General features: G+C 36.9%; 1 protein-coding gene and 1 long non-coding RNA gene across 2 annotated transcripts; one reads left to right on the forward strand and one right to left on the reverse strand.

Annotated features, from left to right (window-relative positions):
* Positions 1-919: 919 nt before the first annotated feature.
* LOC134732731 (uncharacterized) lies at positions 920-17489 on the reverse strand. Its single transcript, XR_010116214.1, has 3 exons — positions 17416-17489; positions 14455-14610; positions 920-1001 (listed from the first exon to the last, which is right to left on the reverse strand). It is a non-coding gene; the product is annotated as an uncharacterized lncRNA (long non-coding RNA).
* Positions 934-17663, forward strand: LOC129464986 (uncharacterized). Its single transcript, XM_055246554.2, has 3 exons — positions 934-1308; positions 4130-4321; positions 17481-17663. The coding sequence occupies exons 1-3, from the start codon at positions 1180-1182 to the stop codon at positions 17499-17501; spliced, it is 342 nt and encodes a 113-aa protein (XP_055102529.1). The 5' UTR covers positions 934-1179; the 3' UTR covers positions 17502-17663.

Raw genomic sequence — 17663 nt, forward strand, 5'->3', positions numbered from 1 at the left:
TGGTAGATTGAACAGTAAAGATGCTAACCTAATTACTTTCCCTATAGCTAGTTCCAGAAATTGACACATGATTTAAAAAGACGTTAATCATTGACTTAACGTACCGTGTGTACATCAGTTACTAGTAACTTGTATGCCAGTGAAATCTGTTGTTCTTACTTTAGAAAACAAAAATCCATATATCCTGTTTTTCTATCTGAAAAGGTAGTGTTCTCAGTTTCTCTAAAACACATTTTTTTTAGAAAAGGTATCTATCTGCCATTTGATCATTTTTCTATGTGTGAAATATGACGTACCATTCTGGGTTATGCTGAACAGCAGGTGCACAGAGCTTCAAAGGCCTAACTCACAGGTTTGCATTTCCTTCACTCCACATGGCTTCTGTGGCATCCTGTGTCATGTTTTGTGTTCTTTCCTGTGGAAACTCTCATACCCACAGAACTTCAATCTAGTTTAGCAATCAGAACACATGGTGTCTGCCCAGTAGATTTTGCAAACATTTTAAGGAAACTGTGGTAGTCATGCTTGATTGAACTGTTCTTTCTCTCACTTATAAAGGAACTACTGCTCATGCCTTCATTCAGCCATGAATGCTTGGCTTTTTCAGAACAAACAGTTTCTAGGACACTAAAAAAAGCAGATTTTTGTTTTTTATTCATCTCCAGAAAAAAAAAAAAACAAAATGAAACAGCACTGGAAATACTCTTTATGCTCCGGGTGAAGACAGTTTTTACAAAGCAATTTTTTTTTATAAAAGAAAGCAACTTAATTTATTAGATTACCTTTATAATCTACAGAGCGAACTTCTAAATAAAAAGCAAAACATTTGAATAATTATTAGATGAGTAAACGTTTTATTGAGACAGCAGAATTGAACAGGGAACAATGAAATATAAAGAACTGAAGTTTTTTTTTTATTGTCTTTTCCAAACTGTGCTTCTGAACTTACACTTCTCCTGCCCCCAAATGAAATATAGGGTGGGTCTTCTAAGTCTTCTCATCTGTGTCAATGACAAGAAAATTTATATTATAAAAGTGTCTGGTCTAATCTAGTATGCAAGACTAACTCTAGTATAGTTCATTCATTATAAAACCTACTGTGCCCAGTCACCATCCCCCTCTCACAAGCCTGCTTTAAATCTGAAAGCCTGTCTCGCCTGTTTCGGCGTGGTGAGTGAAATGGAGAAGGCTAAACTTTTTCTTCCCACATGCTCACTTCCTCGCTTGTTCGCTAGCTGCTGCATCTGGCCCCTCAAGGGTCAAGTCAAGGGGAAAAGGAGATTGAGAGGAAGGGCAGTCTGTGAATTGGTGAGTGCAATTGTAATTTTCTGGCTCTTATTTCCTAGTTCTGTTTTCTACTCCATCCCCCACCCACTGGCCAAACACTGCTAGAATCTGGATTCCTCCAGCTGCTCCTGAGATTCTGGGAATACTTCCTCTCTAGCAGCAGCTTTTGGCATCCCTCTTGGGTCCCTTTTTGGTGCATTAAGTTTCTTTAATAAATTAAGTGTCCCCAGAGGCCTACTGCAGTCTTCTCTCATACTCCCTACAGCTTCTAGTAAAGTTCAAGATAGACTGCTGGCATTTGCCTCTGAAGTGTGAATTGATGTCCTACCTTCTTCAGTGCTGAGCGTCAAACTTGCTTTGCACACTATATCTGACATAAACTAAGAATAAGAGATAAGAGCCTTTGGCCAAGTATATCATTCAGGAGACTGGAGTTAGAAAAAAACAAGCCACTACATCAACAAGGCTGGAGTTTTTTATTATTAAAGGAGTGTGTGCATGTATATATGTGTGGGTAGTCATACTTATTAAATACTACCCGTATGCAAGCCCAGTACATAAATAACTATTATTAATAATAAAAACTAATACTAATTTATAACTGATACTAGGGTTATTTTTTTTATTTTATTATACACACACAGACACACACACACACACACATATATATATATATATATTTTTTTTTTTTTTTTTTTTTTTTGAGACGGAGTCTCACTCTGTAGCCAGGCTGGAGTGCAGTGGTGTGATCTTGGCTCACTGCAACCACCACCTCCCAAGTTCAAGTGATTCTTCTGCCTCAGCCTCTTGCGTAGCTGGGACTACAGGCGCATGCCACCATGTCCAGCTAATTTTTTTTGTAATTTTAGTAGACACGGGGTTTCACCATATTGGCCAGGCTGGTCTCGATCTCTTGACCTTGTGATCCACCCGCCTCAGCTTCTCAAAAAGTGCTGGGATTACAGGCATGAGCCACTGCACCCAGCCAGTTTATATTTTTTAAATACTATCCATATTCAAGCCCAGTACATAATCTCTTTTATTAATAATAACTAATACTAATTAATAACTAATACTAGGGTTATATTTATTAAATACTACCCATATGCAAGCCCAGTACATAAACTATCTTTTTCAACCCTCACAGCAACTCCATGAATTAGATTCTATTACTAGCCTCATTTTATAAATGGGAGGTTTAAGTGTTAACTTGCTCAAGGTCACCTACTTTGTAAATAGTAGAGCTGGAACTCAAGTTTAGTATCACTGTCAGATGCATAGCTTGCTCACTGTAATTACTATATCAGACAAACTCCCTATGGGACTGGAGTGTTACTAGTTTAAATAGTGACTGGAGCTAGACTATTAAAATGGCTTCTTGCATCCATAGCCAAAAGTTAGCCCAGGTAACAGACTTCAACAGCAGCTTTTATTGATAGAAATCTTTCACTGAGTGTGGTGTGTCTTGGGTATAGGTCTTCACACGATGATAATTTTCTTACTAAACAATGTGAAACAATAACAAGAGCCAAGTCTTCAAAGTATTCCATCCACTCCCTCACATATCTTCTCATGTATCAATAATATAGCCAATAATTACTGATTCAAATTTCTTTTGACAAATTTGTAATTTAGTTATGATTTCTCAGAATCTAGCTATGCATTCTGAATTCTAATTTCCAATTAGGTTCCTTGTGGCATCATTGAGCATTGAGAATAATTTTATGACTCATAACAGCTCATGAGAAAATAAATGGGTTCAGTCAATAACATTACCAGGCAGGTCCTCCGCAATCCACAATAATATCATGGAGAATTCAAAGCAAATGGATTTGCTTACTAGGCAAGATAGCATGTCAAAGCCTTGAAAAAATTAAGGCTCTTGGCTATTAGGCCTACAGGGACCTCAGTTGCAAGGTTAAATGAGGGCAAAGCCAGAACTGGGACTGAGGGCAGAACCTTGCAATAGTGATTATTTTAATGCATAGTGTCTAAGGGGGTTTAAGGAGCAAGAAATAGATCCAAGAAAACATCTGACTAATGGTTAATCTGTTATGTCAGCAGAAACCCATGAGGCTTTCCAATGACCTTCCGTAAGCCAATCAAACAATAAGCATTTCCAAACTATGGTTTTATATTAGGTATATGTAGTGCTTTATAAAAACGAGCTACTTGATCATGTAATCCTAGAAAATCCTTCAATCAATACTCTCTTCTGGAGATCTGTGGCTTATCTTTACCATGTTAAAGTCTTCAAGGGATTCCTGCTGGAAAGAAAGCTGTTTAATCTTGTTTAGTTTAGCATTTCCCAAACGTATATGATCAGGAAACCATCTTTTTATACAACTCTTCATAGAAATGAAATGAGAAAGTCCCTAAGGATAAATCTAAAGCATTTACTTAAAAATTAAATGTGAATGTAATCTACTCACAGCCAATTAGTAGTTAAGATCATAAAGCTCTATCCTATGGAAAAATTTAACCTAGAAAATTTGTTAGTGGATGGTAACAAATGTCAATAAAAGTCCTAAAAGATATAACTGTAAGTATCCTTAGGACATGCAGTCTTGAAAAACGTAACTTACAAAGAAACTTTTGAGATAGTTATTTCCCAAAAATACATCTGTATAAATGAACGGGTTGAAATACTGCTTTAATAATACTACCTCCTATTTGGGAAGGCTTATTTTGTGTCAAGTATAGAGGTGTGCACTTAAGTGGATTAACTATCTTAACCCTCATAGCAACCCCACATTTTCTTCATTTTTAAAAAATTATTTTGTTTATTATGCCTGAAACTCAGCTTTTTCTTAATTCCTTTTTTTTTTTTTTTTTGAGACAGGGTGTCACCGTGTTTCCCAGGCTAAAGTTCAGTGTTGTGATCTCAGTTCATTGCAACTTCTGTCTTCTGAGCTCAAGCAATCCTCTTGCCTCAGCCTCTCGAGTAGCTGGGACTGACTACAGGCATGAACCACCACACCTGGCCAATTTTTTTGTATTTTTTTTGAAAAGATGGTTTCGCCATATTGTACAGGTTAGTCTCAAACTCCTGAGCTCAAGCTATCCACCCACCAAGGCCTTCCAAAGTGTTGGGATTACAGGTGTGAGCAACTGTGCCCAGCTGCAACCCACATTTTGTAGAAGGGATAGGAACCTGAGGTTAAGAGACTTTAAGTAATTTGCTCAAAATCAAAAGGGGAGTAAGTAGTTAGGCCAGAATTAACCATTCTATTTAATAGTCCAGTATAGGATTTTTATGCGTATGAGTTTTATAAGTTAACAAAATTGTTTGGATGCAGCAACAAAGGACAATACAACAGTCACCTAAATAAGAAGTTTATTCTCTCTTAGTTCATTTAAGTAGTCTAGGACTAGATCCAGCTCTTTCTATCTCTTAGGGACTGACTGTATTCCTCACAATTCAAAGTTGGAGTCCTTATACCCAATGTTATGATATTAGATATAGGAAAGTGATTAGGTCGTGAGAATAGAGCCCTCATGAATGAGATTAGTGCCCTTATAAAAGAGACCCCAGAGAACTATTGGGCCCTCTTTCTTCCACGTGTGGATACAAGGTGAAATCAGCAGTCTGCAGGCAGGAAGAGACCCCTCACCAATACCCAACCATGCTGGCATCCTGATTCTAGATTTCCAGCCTCCAGAACTGTGAGACATAAATTTCTGTCATTTAAGCCACCCAGTCTATAGTACTTTGTTTTAGCAGCCTGACAACATAGCCAACCAACCAGCCTCTCCGCCAGCCTAACATCCATGTTCTCAGCCAGCCTCCTAGCCAGCCTCTGGATCTGCCAGCCATCCAGATGGACTTTCAGCCAGCCAGCCATCCTCTCAGCCTGCCTCCAAGCCAGCCTCTCGGCCTATCTGCCAGAAAGCCTCTAAGCCAGCCAACTTGGTGGCCACCACCAAGCCAGCCTCTTTGCCAGCCTCACATCTAGTCCCTTGGCCAACCTCCCAGACATCTTCTTAGCCAGCTAGCCATCTTGCTTCTCCACCTGCCTCCCAGCCAAACTTTTGGCCTGCTGGCAATCCAGTCACTCAGCTAGCCATGCAGCCTCTCAGCCTGCCTTCCTGCCAGCCTCTTGCCTGCTGGACAGACTCTAAACCAGCCAACTTGCCAGCCAGCCACCAAGCCTATCAACATGCAGCATATATCCTATGGCCAAATATGTCTACTCTAGTTCTTACCATTACATCCCCTTTTCAGTTGGTGGGAAGGAAAGAAGAAAGGACACAGTATACACTTTTGTAGACCAGAACTAGAAGTTGTCCATTACATTTACCCATATTCTGTAGACTAGACCTTAATCAAATGGCTACATCCAACTTCAAAGGAGGCAGAAGAATGAAATCCTTATTCTGGGCATTCATGTGCTCTGTTAAATTCCAGGGTTCTGTTACTAAGACAATAAAAGGAGGATATCTATTTGGGGATTTGTATATATATATATATATATATATATATATATATATATATATATACACACACAGAGTCCCAACTGGCAGTTTTTGTCATGTTCTATCAAATATTTTGATTTAGCTTTAAAGTAGTTAATACTAGGCAATCCTTACTGCTAGAAACTGAACAGCAAGGCTTTTTGCCTGGGATGGCATGAAGCTAGGGTCAATACAAAATTCTTTGTTAACAAGAATAGGAGAGTGTTGATTTTTCTGTGATCATGGTGGAAAGTGCATCCAACTTCATCAAAAGTAATATAAAGTCATTGGAAACTAGTTGCTGTTCTATCTAGAGGTAACAAATACCTCCTATATTGCTGTGGTGCTATTAAGATGTAGATTGTGGTTACTAGGGCCTGTGGGGGACCAGGAGGAGGGAGAGCATCAGGATAAACAGCTAATCCATGGGGGACTTAATACCTAGGTGATGCGCTGATAGGTACAGCAAACCACCATGGCCCATGTTTACCTATGTAACAAACCTGCACATCCTGCACATGTAAACCAGAACTCAAAATTAATTTAAATTAAATTTTTAAAAAATGTGTTATGTTGAAAAGAGAAAAAATAAAATGCAGAAAACAAACAAAAAAATTTTAACTGTGGATTGTGGAAAAGCCTGAAAGATCTACACTGAGCCCATGCAGATGAGTCCATGAATAATACATGTCTGCAAGCGTCAAGGAGTAGTCATGATCACTATTGACAATCAATGGATTAATAGATTAAATGAATCATAAATAAGAAAATATAAATAATACACTATTCACTAATTAACTTAAAACAGTCACATTGTAGGCAATAAAGAACAGTTATTCTAACTACAAATATAAATGCACATGTGAAAACCATCAATCTATGAGATTGTCTATAAGATTAACTTGGACTACATGTGAGAGAAAAATCAACATAACAGCAACCCATTTCAAAGTCCATGAAGATAGAATACATCAAAAACATTCTGTAGACATTTCCATTAAAAGTCATTTTCTTTTGAAGATACATATACAAAAATAACTACGGAACAACAAAAAAAATTATTGCAAATATTGTAATACTAAAAGCAAATGGCTCAATGTTGAAGACTAATGTTTTCCCACATTTTGCTTACTTTAACTAATAAACACTAACTTATAGGGAATTTACCACTTTAAGAAAAATGAGTCAATTAAAAAGAGCCCCTTTTTATGGCTTCGACTTATATAGAGTTCTAATATCATTTTCTGTATTTTCATCTCTCTTTCTTTTATTTTTTTACCTTGTCAAATATTTTTCCATGCATTCACTTTGGGAAGAGCACTGTAAATAACTACAGCTCTCGTTTAGTACTAGAGAGCTTTTAAATCCCTTCGTATGTAATTTTCATTAACTTCTTACATTAGTAACTTTCATTTACTTACTAATGCTTATTAATACAAAGTACAATGTCTTAGAATCTCTGAAGGTTAATGTTTCTGAATTTTCTCCTGTTTTGTAAAATCCAGAAGTTCTGATTTATAATATTTTTAACTGATGAGCATTCTCCTGCATTCTGGAGCCTTCAAGAAGCACCGAATGTAATTAACAAGTTCACTGGACCCACCAATACCATTTCAAAAAAGTGTAGGTTTGTATTTTTTAGGAGATCATATAAACACAGTGATACTCTTTAACAAGTAAAGAGAAAATTTATTCTTTTCTAAATGTTATAAAAACTTGGATTTTTAGACAGAATTTTAATACAGAAATTTTTATACAGAATCCTAAGCATTATGGGCTACATGAGTATATTTTATATTCTTAGTGATGGTCTCAACTTGAAACTTAGATATTTTCATTTTTGGGCATAGATAAATCTGAGCACATCTGGAGAATCAATTCTAGTGGTTTTGAAAATATTTTTGTATTAGAAGACTCCTTTGTTCAGCTGGGCCCAGTGGCTCATGCCTGTAATCCCAGCACTTTGGGAGGCTGAGGCAGGTGGATCATCTGAGGTCAGAGTTCGAGACCAGCCTGTCCAACATGGTGAAACCCTGCCTCTTTTTTAAAAAATATAAAAATTAGCCGGGAGTGGTGGCAGGCACCTGTAATTCCAGCTACTTGGGAGGCTGAGGTGGGAGAATTGCTTGAACCCAGGAGGTGGAAGTTGCAGTGAGCTGAGATAACGCCATTGCACTCCAACCAGTGTGACAGAGCAAGACTCTGTCTCAAAAAAAAAAAAAAAAAAAGAAAAGAAAAGGGAAAAAAAAAGACTCCTTTGTTCAAATAAAATCTTCAGAGGAAATGAAAATAAAACAGATGAAACGGATACAGATCTGATTGAAGTAGAGCAGGGGTGGGGTGGGATCTTTTAAATTACATAATAATATTGAATAACTTAAGCATCTTGAAGATACATTTTACAGGCAATTTTAGACACAGTAGAAATTATTTAATATTAGTAGCTTGACTGATAATCCCTGTTTTTATCCTCTGCTTTCTAGGATGCAAAAATCACAAGGCTCAACCAGGTACATTTGTAGGTGCTCATGCTCTTTTAATTTTTTAACAAAATTTTGGCTCTACATATCACACATTGTGAAACAGTCAGATGAATTATTACATTGAGAAACTACAAATGAGGTACTTCATATTACAAGTGAGATATTTTAATTTCGGTAACTTCTGGTCAAATTTTATTCTCGCATTTGGTATTTGAAACAAATGAATTCTGCTTGCTTTAATCCAGAATAGAGGATATTGGACTCTGAATCCAAACTGCATAGATCTTAATCCCTGGGCTAGGCCTAAATTGCCTATTCCTTCAACAGATGTTTATTACACTGATGCTATATCAGTCAAGGTTCAGGCAGAGGAGGAAAGTCCCTATGTGTTCTAGGAAAAAGGACTCATTATAGGAATTAGACTTTATACAATGGTGGAAGGAACTAGAAGGTGTGGGAGGAGGAGTTAAAGGATCAGAAAAGAAATTAGCAAGGAGCTAATCTGAGAAACCAAGTATATTCAGTTGCTAAATTTGAGCCACAAAGGTGAGCCCATAGGAAGTGCTCCCTGCAGAGACCAACTCTACAACTCTAGGGGTCCACAGCCAAATGTCTGGAAGTATGTCCTGAGGCCAGCATTGATCTTTAGGGCCAGTAGGCTGGAGGAAGATCTAGTAGCAGAGCAGAGAATGAAGGCACACTGGAACCTACTGAGCACCACTAATCTATCCGTTACCTCCTCAGACTGCAAAACAGCTTTCACAGACTATTGTCTGCTGTGTCACTTCCAATTTTCAAATCTTTTGCAAGCTTTTCTGTTCGCTAACTCTGTATTGGTAAGGCACTATATAGGTGAGGGGATTCTGGGAAACGTAGCTCTTAGTGATACACTATTATAGCCTGTTCGTGTAAGAAAATGAACTAAGTAATCTGTAAAATGGGAATCATAACAGGGTATTTGCGAACATGAAATAACATAATGCATGAAAAGCTTTTAACATTGTCACCTACTGAATATTCAAAAAATGATTTTAATTATTATATATTAAACAAATAGACAAAAGTGGGAAGTGATATGATTAACTTGCTCAAAGTGCATTAAAGCAATAATATGCATATTGCTCTGGCTCCCATGAGAATGTGCATCTTGGACCCCTGACTGCTGAGAGTGTAACTAACCAATGGCTCTAGCTGCTAAGCTCTGGAACTCATTGCCTCAGTTGCTTTAGGACCACAATTTCTCCTTGGCTCTCAGCCAATGTCTGGGTGTGGCAGTGATGCCAAGGCAGGTGTGTTGCTGGGAAACCCAGAAGTCCTTTGTGAGTAGAGATTTTTGGCTTGAGACCTCCCAGATGGCTATGTTGATCTTTCCTTAAAACCACAGGGCTGCAGGGCTCATCTAAAATGATTCCACCCAAATTAACTTCCTTCCTTGCTTCCTTCCTTCTTTCCTTTATTCCTTCCTTTCCTCTTTTTCTTTTTTAACCAAGGTCAGACCAAGCCTTTCCCAGCTCCCTCCACTTTTCTCTCCCTGGCAGTTCCCTTAATAAATTTCTTACATGTTTAATCTGGTACAGCTATTTGCTTCTTGGATGACATGGATGAACACAACTACGAAAGAAAAATGTTAGCATACTAAGAAAATAAGGTCTAGCACCAAAGACGGAAAAAAAGGAAAGTTAATAAACAAATAATTAATTTAGAAAAATTGACCTTTATAATTTGATTAGACCAACAAAACTGCCTGGGTGCTAATTCTAGACCTTTTTTTCACCACATGGAGTTTCAAGATAAGAGTTTCTTTACATAGAGTTTACACTCATAGTTCACATACCGTTCCTTCCCTAACAGAAGCCAGGCTATGTCTGTAAAGTTCTGTACTTAGAATGGGAAAATCCAGTTGTCCTGAGACCACACGGATGAACATCCATGGAAATTTTCCTGTTCCATGCCTGTGTTCTCACTCACTTCCACTAGTCTTTTGTCTAGAGTGAAGTCATCTCTGAAAGAGTATCCAAGAAAATATAGCAACCTTTTCCAAGTTCCAGGAAATCCGAGTAGGTGAAGATACACTTCACCTCACTGTATATAATGCAACATTGATTGGACTGACACTTATTCTGGCCCAAAGCATAGTTGATCTAATATTTGAATAAGACTATAAAGGATAAGCTCATCTTCATTTCTTCCATTGTTTTATCTTCTATTTCAGCTTCCATTGAGATGATCAAGAATATGCTAAGTTAGTACTCTATTGCCTAAAAGAAAATTAGTTCCCAGGAAGACAGTTTAATGTTCAAATGCTTTCACTGGATTCAATATAAGAACCAGGAAGAAATTTTGATACTTTTTCAAAGCCTCTTTTGGACACCTTGTTCATTATATTAATAATCCTTTACATAAAGATCTAGATGCTAAAATCATCTGTAATTCAGTACCTCATATCTCCCGGATGGCTAGGTTGATCATTCCTTAAAACTGCAGGGTCCATCTAATATGCTTCCATTAAAATTTCCTTCCTTCCTTCCTTCCTTCCTTCCTTCCTTCCTTCCTTCCTTCCTTCCTTCCTTCCTTCTTTCCTTCCCTCCCTCCCTCCCTTCCTTCCTTCCTTCTTTCCTTCCCTTTCCTTCATTTCTTCCTTCCCTCTTTTTATTCTTCAACCAAGTTCAAACCAAGCCTTTCCCAGCTACCTCCTCTTTTCTCTTCCTGGCAGAAATGTTTTATACCTCCTTTCATCTAAAAATGGGACTAAGACTTTATTCTGCCATTGCCTTGATGGCCAGGAAACTCAATGTGAAGGTCAATGCTTAAGAATGATGTTTCCTCTTTCCTGGTAATTCTTTTTCTCTTTTCCCTGTATAATTTTTTATTTTTAAAACGTTATTAGTAGTACTTATATTGTTTGTGAGTTTATTTTAGGTAAGCTTAAATAGTTGGATTTTTTAGAGGGAATGGAAATAAGTAGGCTATAAAATTTTAAATAAATTATACATGTATATATCAATGTTTACTATGCCCAAACCATGATTAAAAATCACTGAAGAAGTTTTAGAAATAAACAGTCTAGGTGCTGTGGCTCAAGAATGTAATCTCAGGATTTTAAGAGGCTAAGGCGGGTAGATCACTTGAGCCTAGGAATTGGAGGCAGCAGTGAACTGTGATTGTGTCACTGCACTCCAGCCTGGGCAACAAAGCAAGACCCTCATCTCTAAAAAAAGAACAAAAAAAGAAAGAATACTGAAGGGAGTTGTGAAAAATTTAATAGTTTCAATTCAAGCAAACATGTGAATTTACATCTCATAGCTTTTTATTTAAAGGAATGGATCTTTTTGTTTAACCTGTGTCAGGTAGTAGCACTGGAACACAAAGCTGATTGGTTACAGATCTGGTTCTGTAGTATCTCATGAGAGCCCGCTAGCTCTTCCCTCAGTATCTCCATTCATAAAGTATGAGGGTTGGACTAGGAAGACCTAAGGGATCATTTCTACCTCTGGTATTGTATGATTTCTTCTAAGTTTAAACTTACTCTATTTCAATATTTAAACATCTAATTACCATAGGAGAACATATTCAAGAATGACAATAAGAGGAGGAAGTTTCCTAACTCTTTTCTCTTTACGAAGACATGCTGAGGACATGGACTGTAATGAAGCATTTCCTTTCAAATTAGATTTGAATGTTACATCAGATAATGAAGCTTTTGAAGTTCTAAGAACTCAAAATTCCATTCAGTGGTCTGACGTCATGAAAATGGATCCTTAACCAGTCAAAAGAGCTAATTCATTTTGGGAAAAAAAATGAAAGAAAAGCATCTACAATTTCCTAGTCATTATAGTAGCTCTGTGAAACTATTATATAACCAGCTTAAAAACATACTCTTTTGGTATATATTGTGCAAAAAAGATTCTAAGCTTGACAACAACAAAGAATAGACTCAGTAACTATTTAGAAATACAGCAATTTGCTTTGTTTCAAGCATAGCTGTTACCAATTACTTTATTCTAGCAGTCATGATAGAGCAATACCATCTGAAGGACCTTGGTATTAACTTTGTTGTGAAATATCAGATAGTCTTTGCATGCTGCAACAGGTTGAGTATTTATTTACCTGTAGCATTAATTTGATCTCTAAACAAAATTATATGATATGGGCAGATTACATAGCAATAGAAATGTGTTTATTTAAGTACAACTAACATAGTTAGCTAGCTAGCTGTGCCATGTAGGCTAACCTACACAAACATGATGTAAGATACATACTTTAATTTCAACTGCCTGAGAAATGAAACTTTTCTTCTCAGTGCCTAGAAGAGTAGGCACACAAACGTGAAAGCACATAGCAGATGCTTAGTAAACATTTGGTAAATAAACATGCTTTTATGTTATCTTGATAAGCTTAGTGTCTAAAGTGGGAATTATTAGCATTCACCAAAATGGATGAATTTTATTTCTCCATAACACATGGAATTTATGATAGAATGTGTGTATAACTCTATATGTATACTTAGATGCCACTGATATTAGTTATATTTCTGGTGTTTTGTTTAGCTGTTTATGGTGGTTGCTCTTTTCTTCAAAAATATTGAAATAGAATTGTCTACTTGTGAGAAGTCCTTTCAGCCTGATCTTATGAAGTGCTGTGAGCTATATTTTACCTTAGTATTGAGGCTCTCCAAAAGATGTATCTTTTAAAACCTCAAAGGAAACTGTATCTTGTGTAGTTAATGCAATCAGCCACAGCATAAAAGACTTTTCTGAAGACTTGTAAGGGATCCAAACTTCCAATCTCAAGATTTGGCTGAAAGGGGCTAGAAGTAATTATCTGATAATATATACTTCTATTGTTTTCTCCTTTTTGTATCCAAGAAAATCATTTGAGAGTAAACATAGGGAAAAAGTTGCATTAGCAAGTAATATACAGCAGAGGTAAAAATCCCAGGAACACTTAGAGAAGGAGCAGGCAGGAGTAAAACTGTTTCTTTCATGTGTTACACATTGTAGGCCAGGAAAAAAAAAAAAAAAAACACCTCACATTTTCATTCAAACTCACATCCACAAAGTCTTCTCTGGATCAACCAAATTAAACTAAATCCACCAGCATGAGAAATTCAAGGACTGAGCAGAAGAATGTCTCATCATTAATAATAAGTTGGTATGTAACCCAGAAGACCCTTCTTTCTTTCTTTTAAGTTCAAGATATGGCTGCTTCCGAATTCTTGTCCCCATGGAAAGAGGATGTGCTTGGTATGACCAGATGACGGAGGGAAACAGCTTCATAGGTGTGGCTACATCCCTGGGGCTGGTTTCACTGTGAAGTTCTTCTGACTGCTACACTATTGGTTCATCTGTGATTCCCCCGTTCTTTCCACAAATCGAGGTCTATGCAACAGTTTGAAGTTGCATTTGAGGACGTCTCAAGTTTTTGATATTTGACATCTATTGGTTGTGTTTGTCTCTATTGCTTTCTTGTCTATTTCATGCAATCTTTAAAAATCTTGTTTAATACATTGCTAATTTGCTCCTTTGAATGTACATTTTTAGTTTTCTTTGATCTTTATCAAATGGAAGTTTAGTCTCTCCAGCTAGATTTTTAAGATCCACAGAGAGAAAAACTATTAAAGCCACCTACAAGATTAGAACAATGCTTAGTATACAATAAACACAATATATATTGGCTGATGGACAAATGACTCACTTTAGGGCTCTTATTCTCTGTAATATGTAGTTATACAGGTCAGTAGTCCTCATTTTTAGCCAGCAGAGATTTGGTAATACATTTGGTTCCCCGTAGTGGATTACTGTTGATGATCTTGACTTGCCGTTTGCACTAGTCATGGCTCACAGGTGACGTTAATTAAAGTCGTCCCTAAATGGGCTGTAACATCAATTACTGGCCCAAATCTCACAGCTAAACTGCAGGTTGGGCTTCACCACTATCACTTGGAAACAGTTAACATTGTATGGAGGCTGACACTCTACACACATAGCTACATTGCGATGTGCAAACTTTCTCAAGAATTCACTTGTCTATTCTATTTTACTTCTTTGTTTGTGTATCTCAGAAAAGGGCATTGCCACAGCTGCTAGATTACGTAATGGCTCAAAATAACAGTCTTCAAGGTCATTCAAACACACGGCTATCTGTTTGGACCAGAACAAGAATTCCAACTTTCATTAAACAGTTATCATAACACCCTGATGTACTCATAAATAGTCCTCGTATGAATTACCTCTTCTCAAAAAGCATACTGAAGATATTTTCTTGCGTTTGGTGTTGTTCTTTGTATAATTTATGGCATGTCCCATGCTATCTTTGAAGTACTCCACTTTCTTGGTCCTTAAGAATGTTAAGATTATTCTCCAGGTATTAAGTTTAGATCTTATTGCTGAAATGAGAACAAGTGAAGTACAGTAAAATATTTGAAAGTCTGTTTTTTAAAAAAAAATCAAGTTTTTTAATAAGACTTTTGAATATGTTAACAATCCATATCTTAAAATCTTACAGCTTATTTCATAAAATACAATCCAAGGGCTCCTTGTACTTCCAGATATTGAATTAGTAATCATCAGTTTTTTAGAAATTACTACTTTTTACTATTCTAAGCTATCTTTAACATTTTGAAAATTTAATGAATGAAATTGTGGTTTTTAAAAGAACCCAAAGAGGCACCAGTTTCTCCCATGAGTGAATATATTATTACTCTTGTACATTTGAAATAAGAGAAGTCCTCTAGTACTGAACATTCTGGCATATATTTCCTAGTACCATCGGTCCTTCTTAGGACATAATTGAGACACTGAGGAATTAACTCCTTCAAGACACAAGGAAGCCACTTTCCACCAGAGGTTCTGACTTTATTGTACTATCCTGTATAATCACATGAATTCATATGGCACCATTACTGAAGTATAATGAGATCATTAACTCCTAAGCACCCAGTTTATTTTAGACTTTCAAAAATACAGACTGATTTAAGATTAAGAAGCGATTGTAACTATGTATTAGCAGCAAGAGCAGTTATGAGAAGAGAGATGGGGAAAACAAACTGTACTATACTATTTAAGCTCAAATTTCCTTACTCTCACCCCCACCTGGACAAAATGGCTCTTATAACATCCACTATCTATTAAAGTTTTTGCTTTTAAAACACAATTAATATTCCTAAGAAATGTAAATATAAGAGGCGATAAGTCTTTTTTTTTTTTTCCATTTCAAGTATGGATCTGATTTTAAGACCTTATTTTCAAGTGGCTCTCTCAGTGCTTTTGTAGGTAAGAGCCAAGAATTAAGAACAACCCTCATCTTGTGTGTTAGATAATACCACAGAGAGTTTCTCTATCCTCAGCTTTAACTCCTGTCTACTGACTAGACCTATTTAAATTGCCTAACCTGTTTAATGAGCTCCAAAAATAAATGTATATTATAGAGAAAACCAAAGGACACCCACTATTTACAGAGAAATGACACAGCGAGGGCATTTCTTCAATATGTGACCTAAATAACCCAAATCAGATTTAATTCAATATGGGAATCTGGGATTACATCGGAGCTATTATCTGGGTCTGCCGGTAACTGCAATAACATCTTTAAACAGTAGCACAATCTTGGATAGACTCTGTCTAACAAAAATGACTTCACTAGGATAGAAATTAACTCACCCTTGCTCTCATTTTTATCACAAGGAGGTAAAATAAATTTTTAAAAATCAAATGCAGCTTCCTTGGAATGTTACAGCTAATTCTGAATTAAGAAATGAACTAGTTAGTAGTTATGTATTTCTGACAGTGCTGAAAACAATATGCTCCCAATGATATCATTTCACATACAGACCTAAAACATAGGCTAAGATGCACCTAGAAAGGCATCCCATAGAAGCTTCAGATTTTATTATTACGGATTCATTCTTTAAAAATTCAAATAGGGCCTGGCACGGTGGCTCTCAGCATTTTGGGATGCCGAGGTGGGTGGATAATTTGAGTCCAGGAGTTTGAGACCGGCCTGGCCAACATGGCGAAACCCCCTTTTTACTAAAATTACAAAATTAGCCATGTGTGGTGGTGCGTGCCTGTAGTCCCAGCTACTCTGGTGGCTGAGGCACGAGAATCGCTTGAACCCCAGAGGAGGAGGTTGCAGTGAGCCAAGACTGTGCCACTGCACTCCAACCTGGGCGACACAGCGAGACTCTGTCAAAAAAAAAAAAAATCAAATAATGCTGGTGAGGAGACTCAACACCTGCCAAGACTCTAATGCAAGTGGGTTGATTCAGGTGATTTTTGACAGATGACACAAGGCAGCAAGAGATAAAGAGTAACTTGGAAGGTACGCCAAAAGGGGTAGGTGGATGGGAAACATGGCCAGAAAGGAGATGCCGATGATAATTTCATAAGAAACATGCTAGCCCTAGGGCCGGCCATGGCTGTTCCTCCCACCTATTGCCACTCACTGAGGTTCTAGAATGTCCCTGAACCTGTTGATAAGAACAATGATGAGGGGAAGTAAAGTAAAAAAGAAGATTGATAACATTTGCTCTTCTGATATTGGACATGGTTAATACCTATAGTGGTTATAAATAATGTAAGATAGTTTATAGCATAAGGTCAAATGTGTCAAGATAGCAACAGGCTAAGAGGGGAAATAGTTTTACTTCTAAAGAGCTTAATATTGTCCATTTATAATCTATATCTATCATCTATATATATATATATATTTTTTTTTTTTTTTCCTGAGAAAGAAATACTCTTGAAGGCTTATTGTATACAATGTCATCCCTCTGGTAATGACGAACACTATGGGGTCCTGAGGTAGTCTCAGCTCATGCAAATTTAGCTGGAAGAGCTCAAATATTTCTAGAAAGCAACAAATTAGGCATACTTTTGCATCATTTCCCTACTTCAAGATAGAGTTTTCCTGATGTTGAGGGTTGAGTTTATGCTGAATAATTTGATTCTTGCAAATTTGTTTTTACAGTGCAAGGGATATTTCTGCTGACAATTCAACCTTCAAAGGGATAAGTGTATGACGTCTCTAAGAGATGTCATAGAGTGCAGGTAGAAGGGACATTTTATGGAGGTAAGATCTAGAATAGGACAGTCATGTTTAATTGATGAATTTTGTTATGATTGTCCAGAAGTAAAACAGAGAACCTGGAAGTGATTTGGGAGGAATATGTTAGTGTCAAAACACATGATACCTTTTCTTTGTCTTCTTTTTTAAAAACTCGTTTTCATTCATGTGTTTCTTCTTTGTCTTTTTCAGAGCAACTTCTCAAATCACTAATCACATCCTGGTAGAAATCAAGCAATGAAGATGGCACAGAAACACATCCCAAATACTATGATACCATAAAGTATACTGTAGCAATGCATCTGGCACACCCTCATTTGAACGTCTGTCTCAGAAGATTTTGACAGAAGATAAAACTGTCTAGTTTTTATTTCA

This window comes from Symphalangus syndactylus, chromosome 16 (assembly GCF_028878055.3).
Source record: "Symphalangus syndactylus isolate Jambi chromosome 16, NHGRI_mSymSyn1-v2.1_pri, whole genome shotgun sequence".
Classification (NCBI taxonomy): domain Eukaryota; kingdom Metazoa; phylum Chordata; class Mammalia; order Primates; family Hylobatidae; genus Symphalangus; species Symphalangus syndactylus.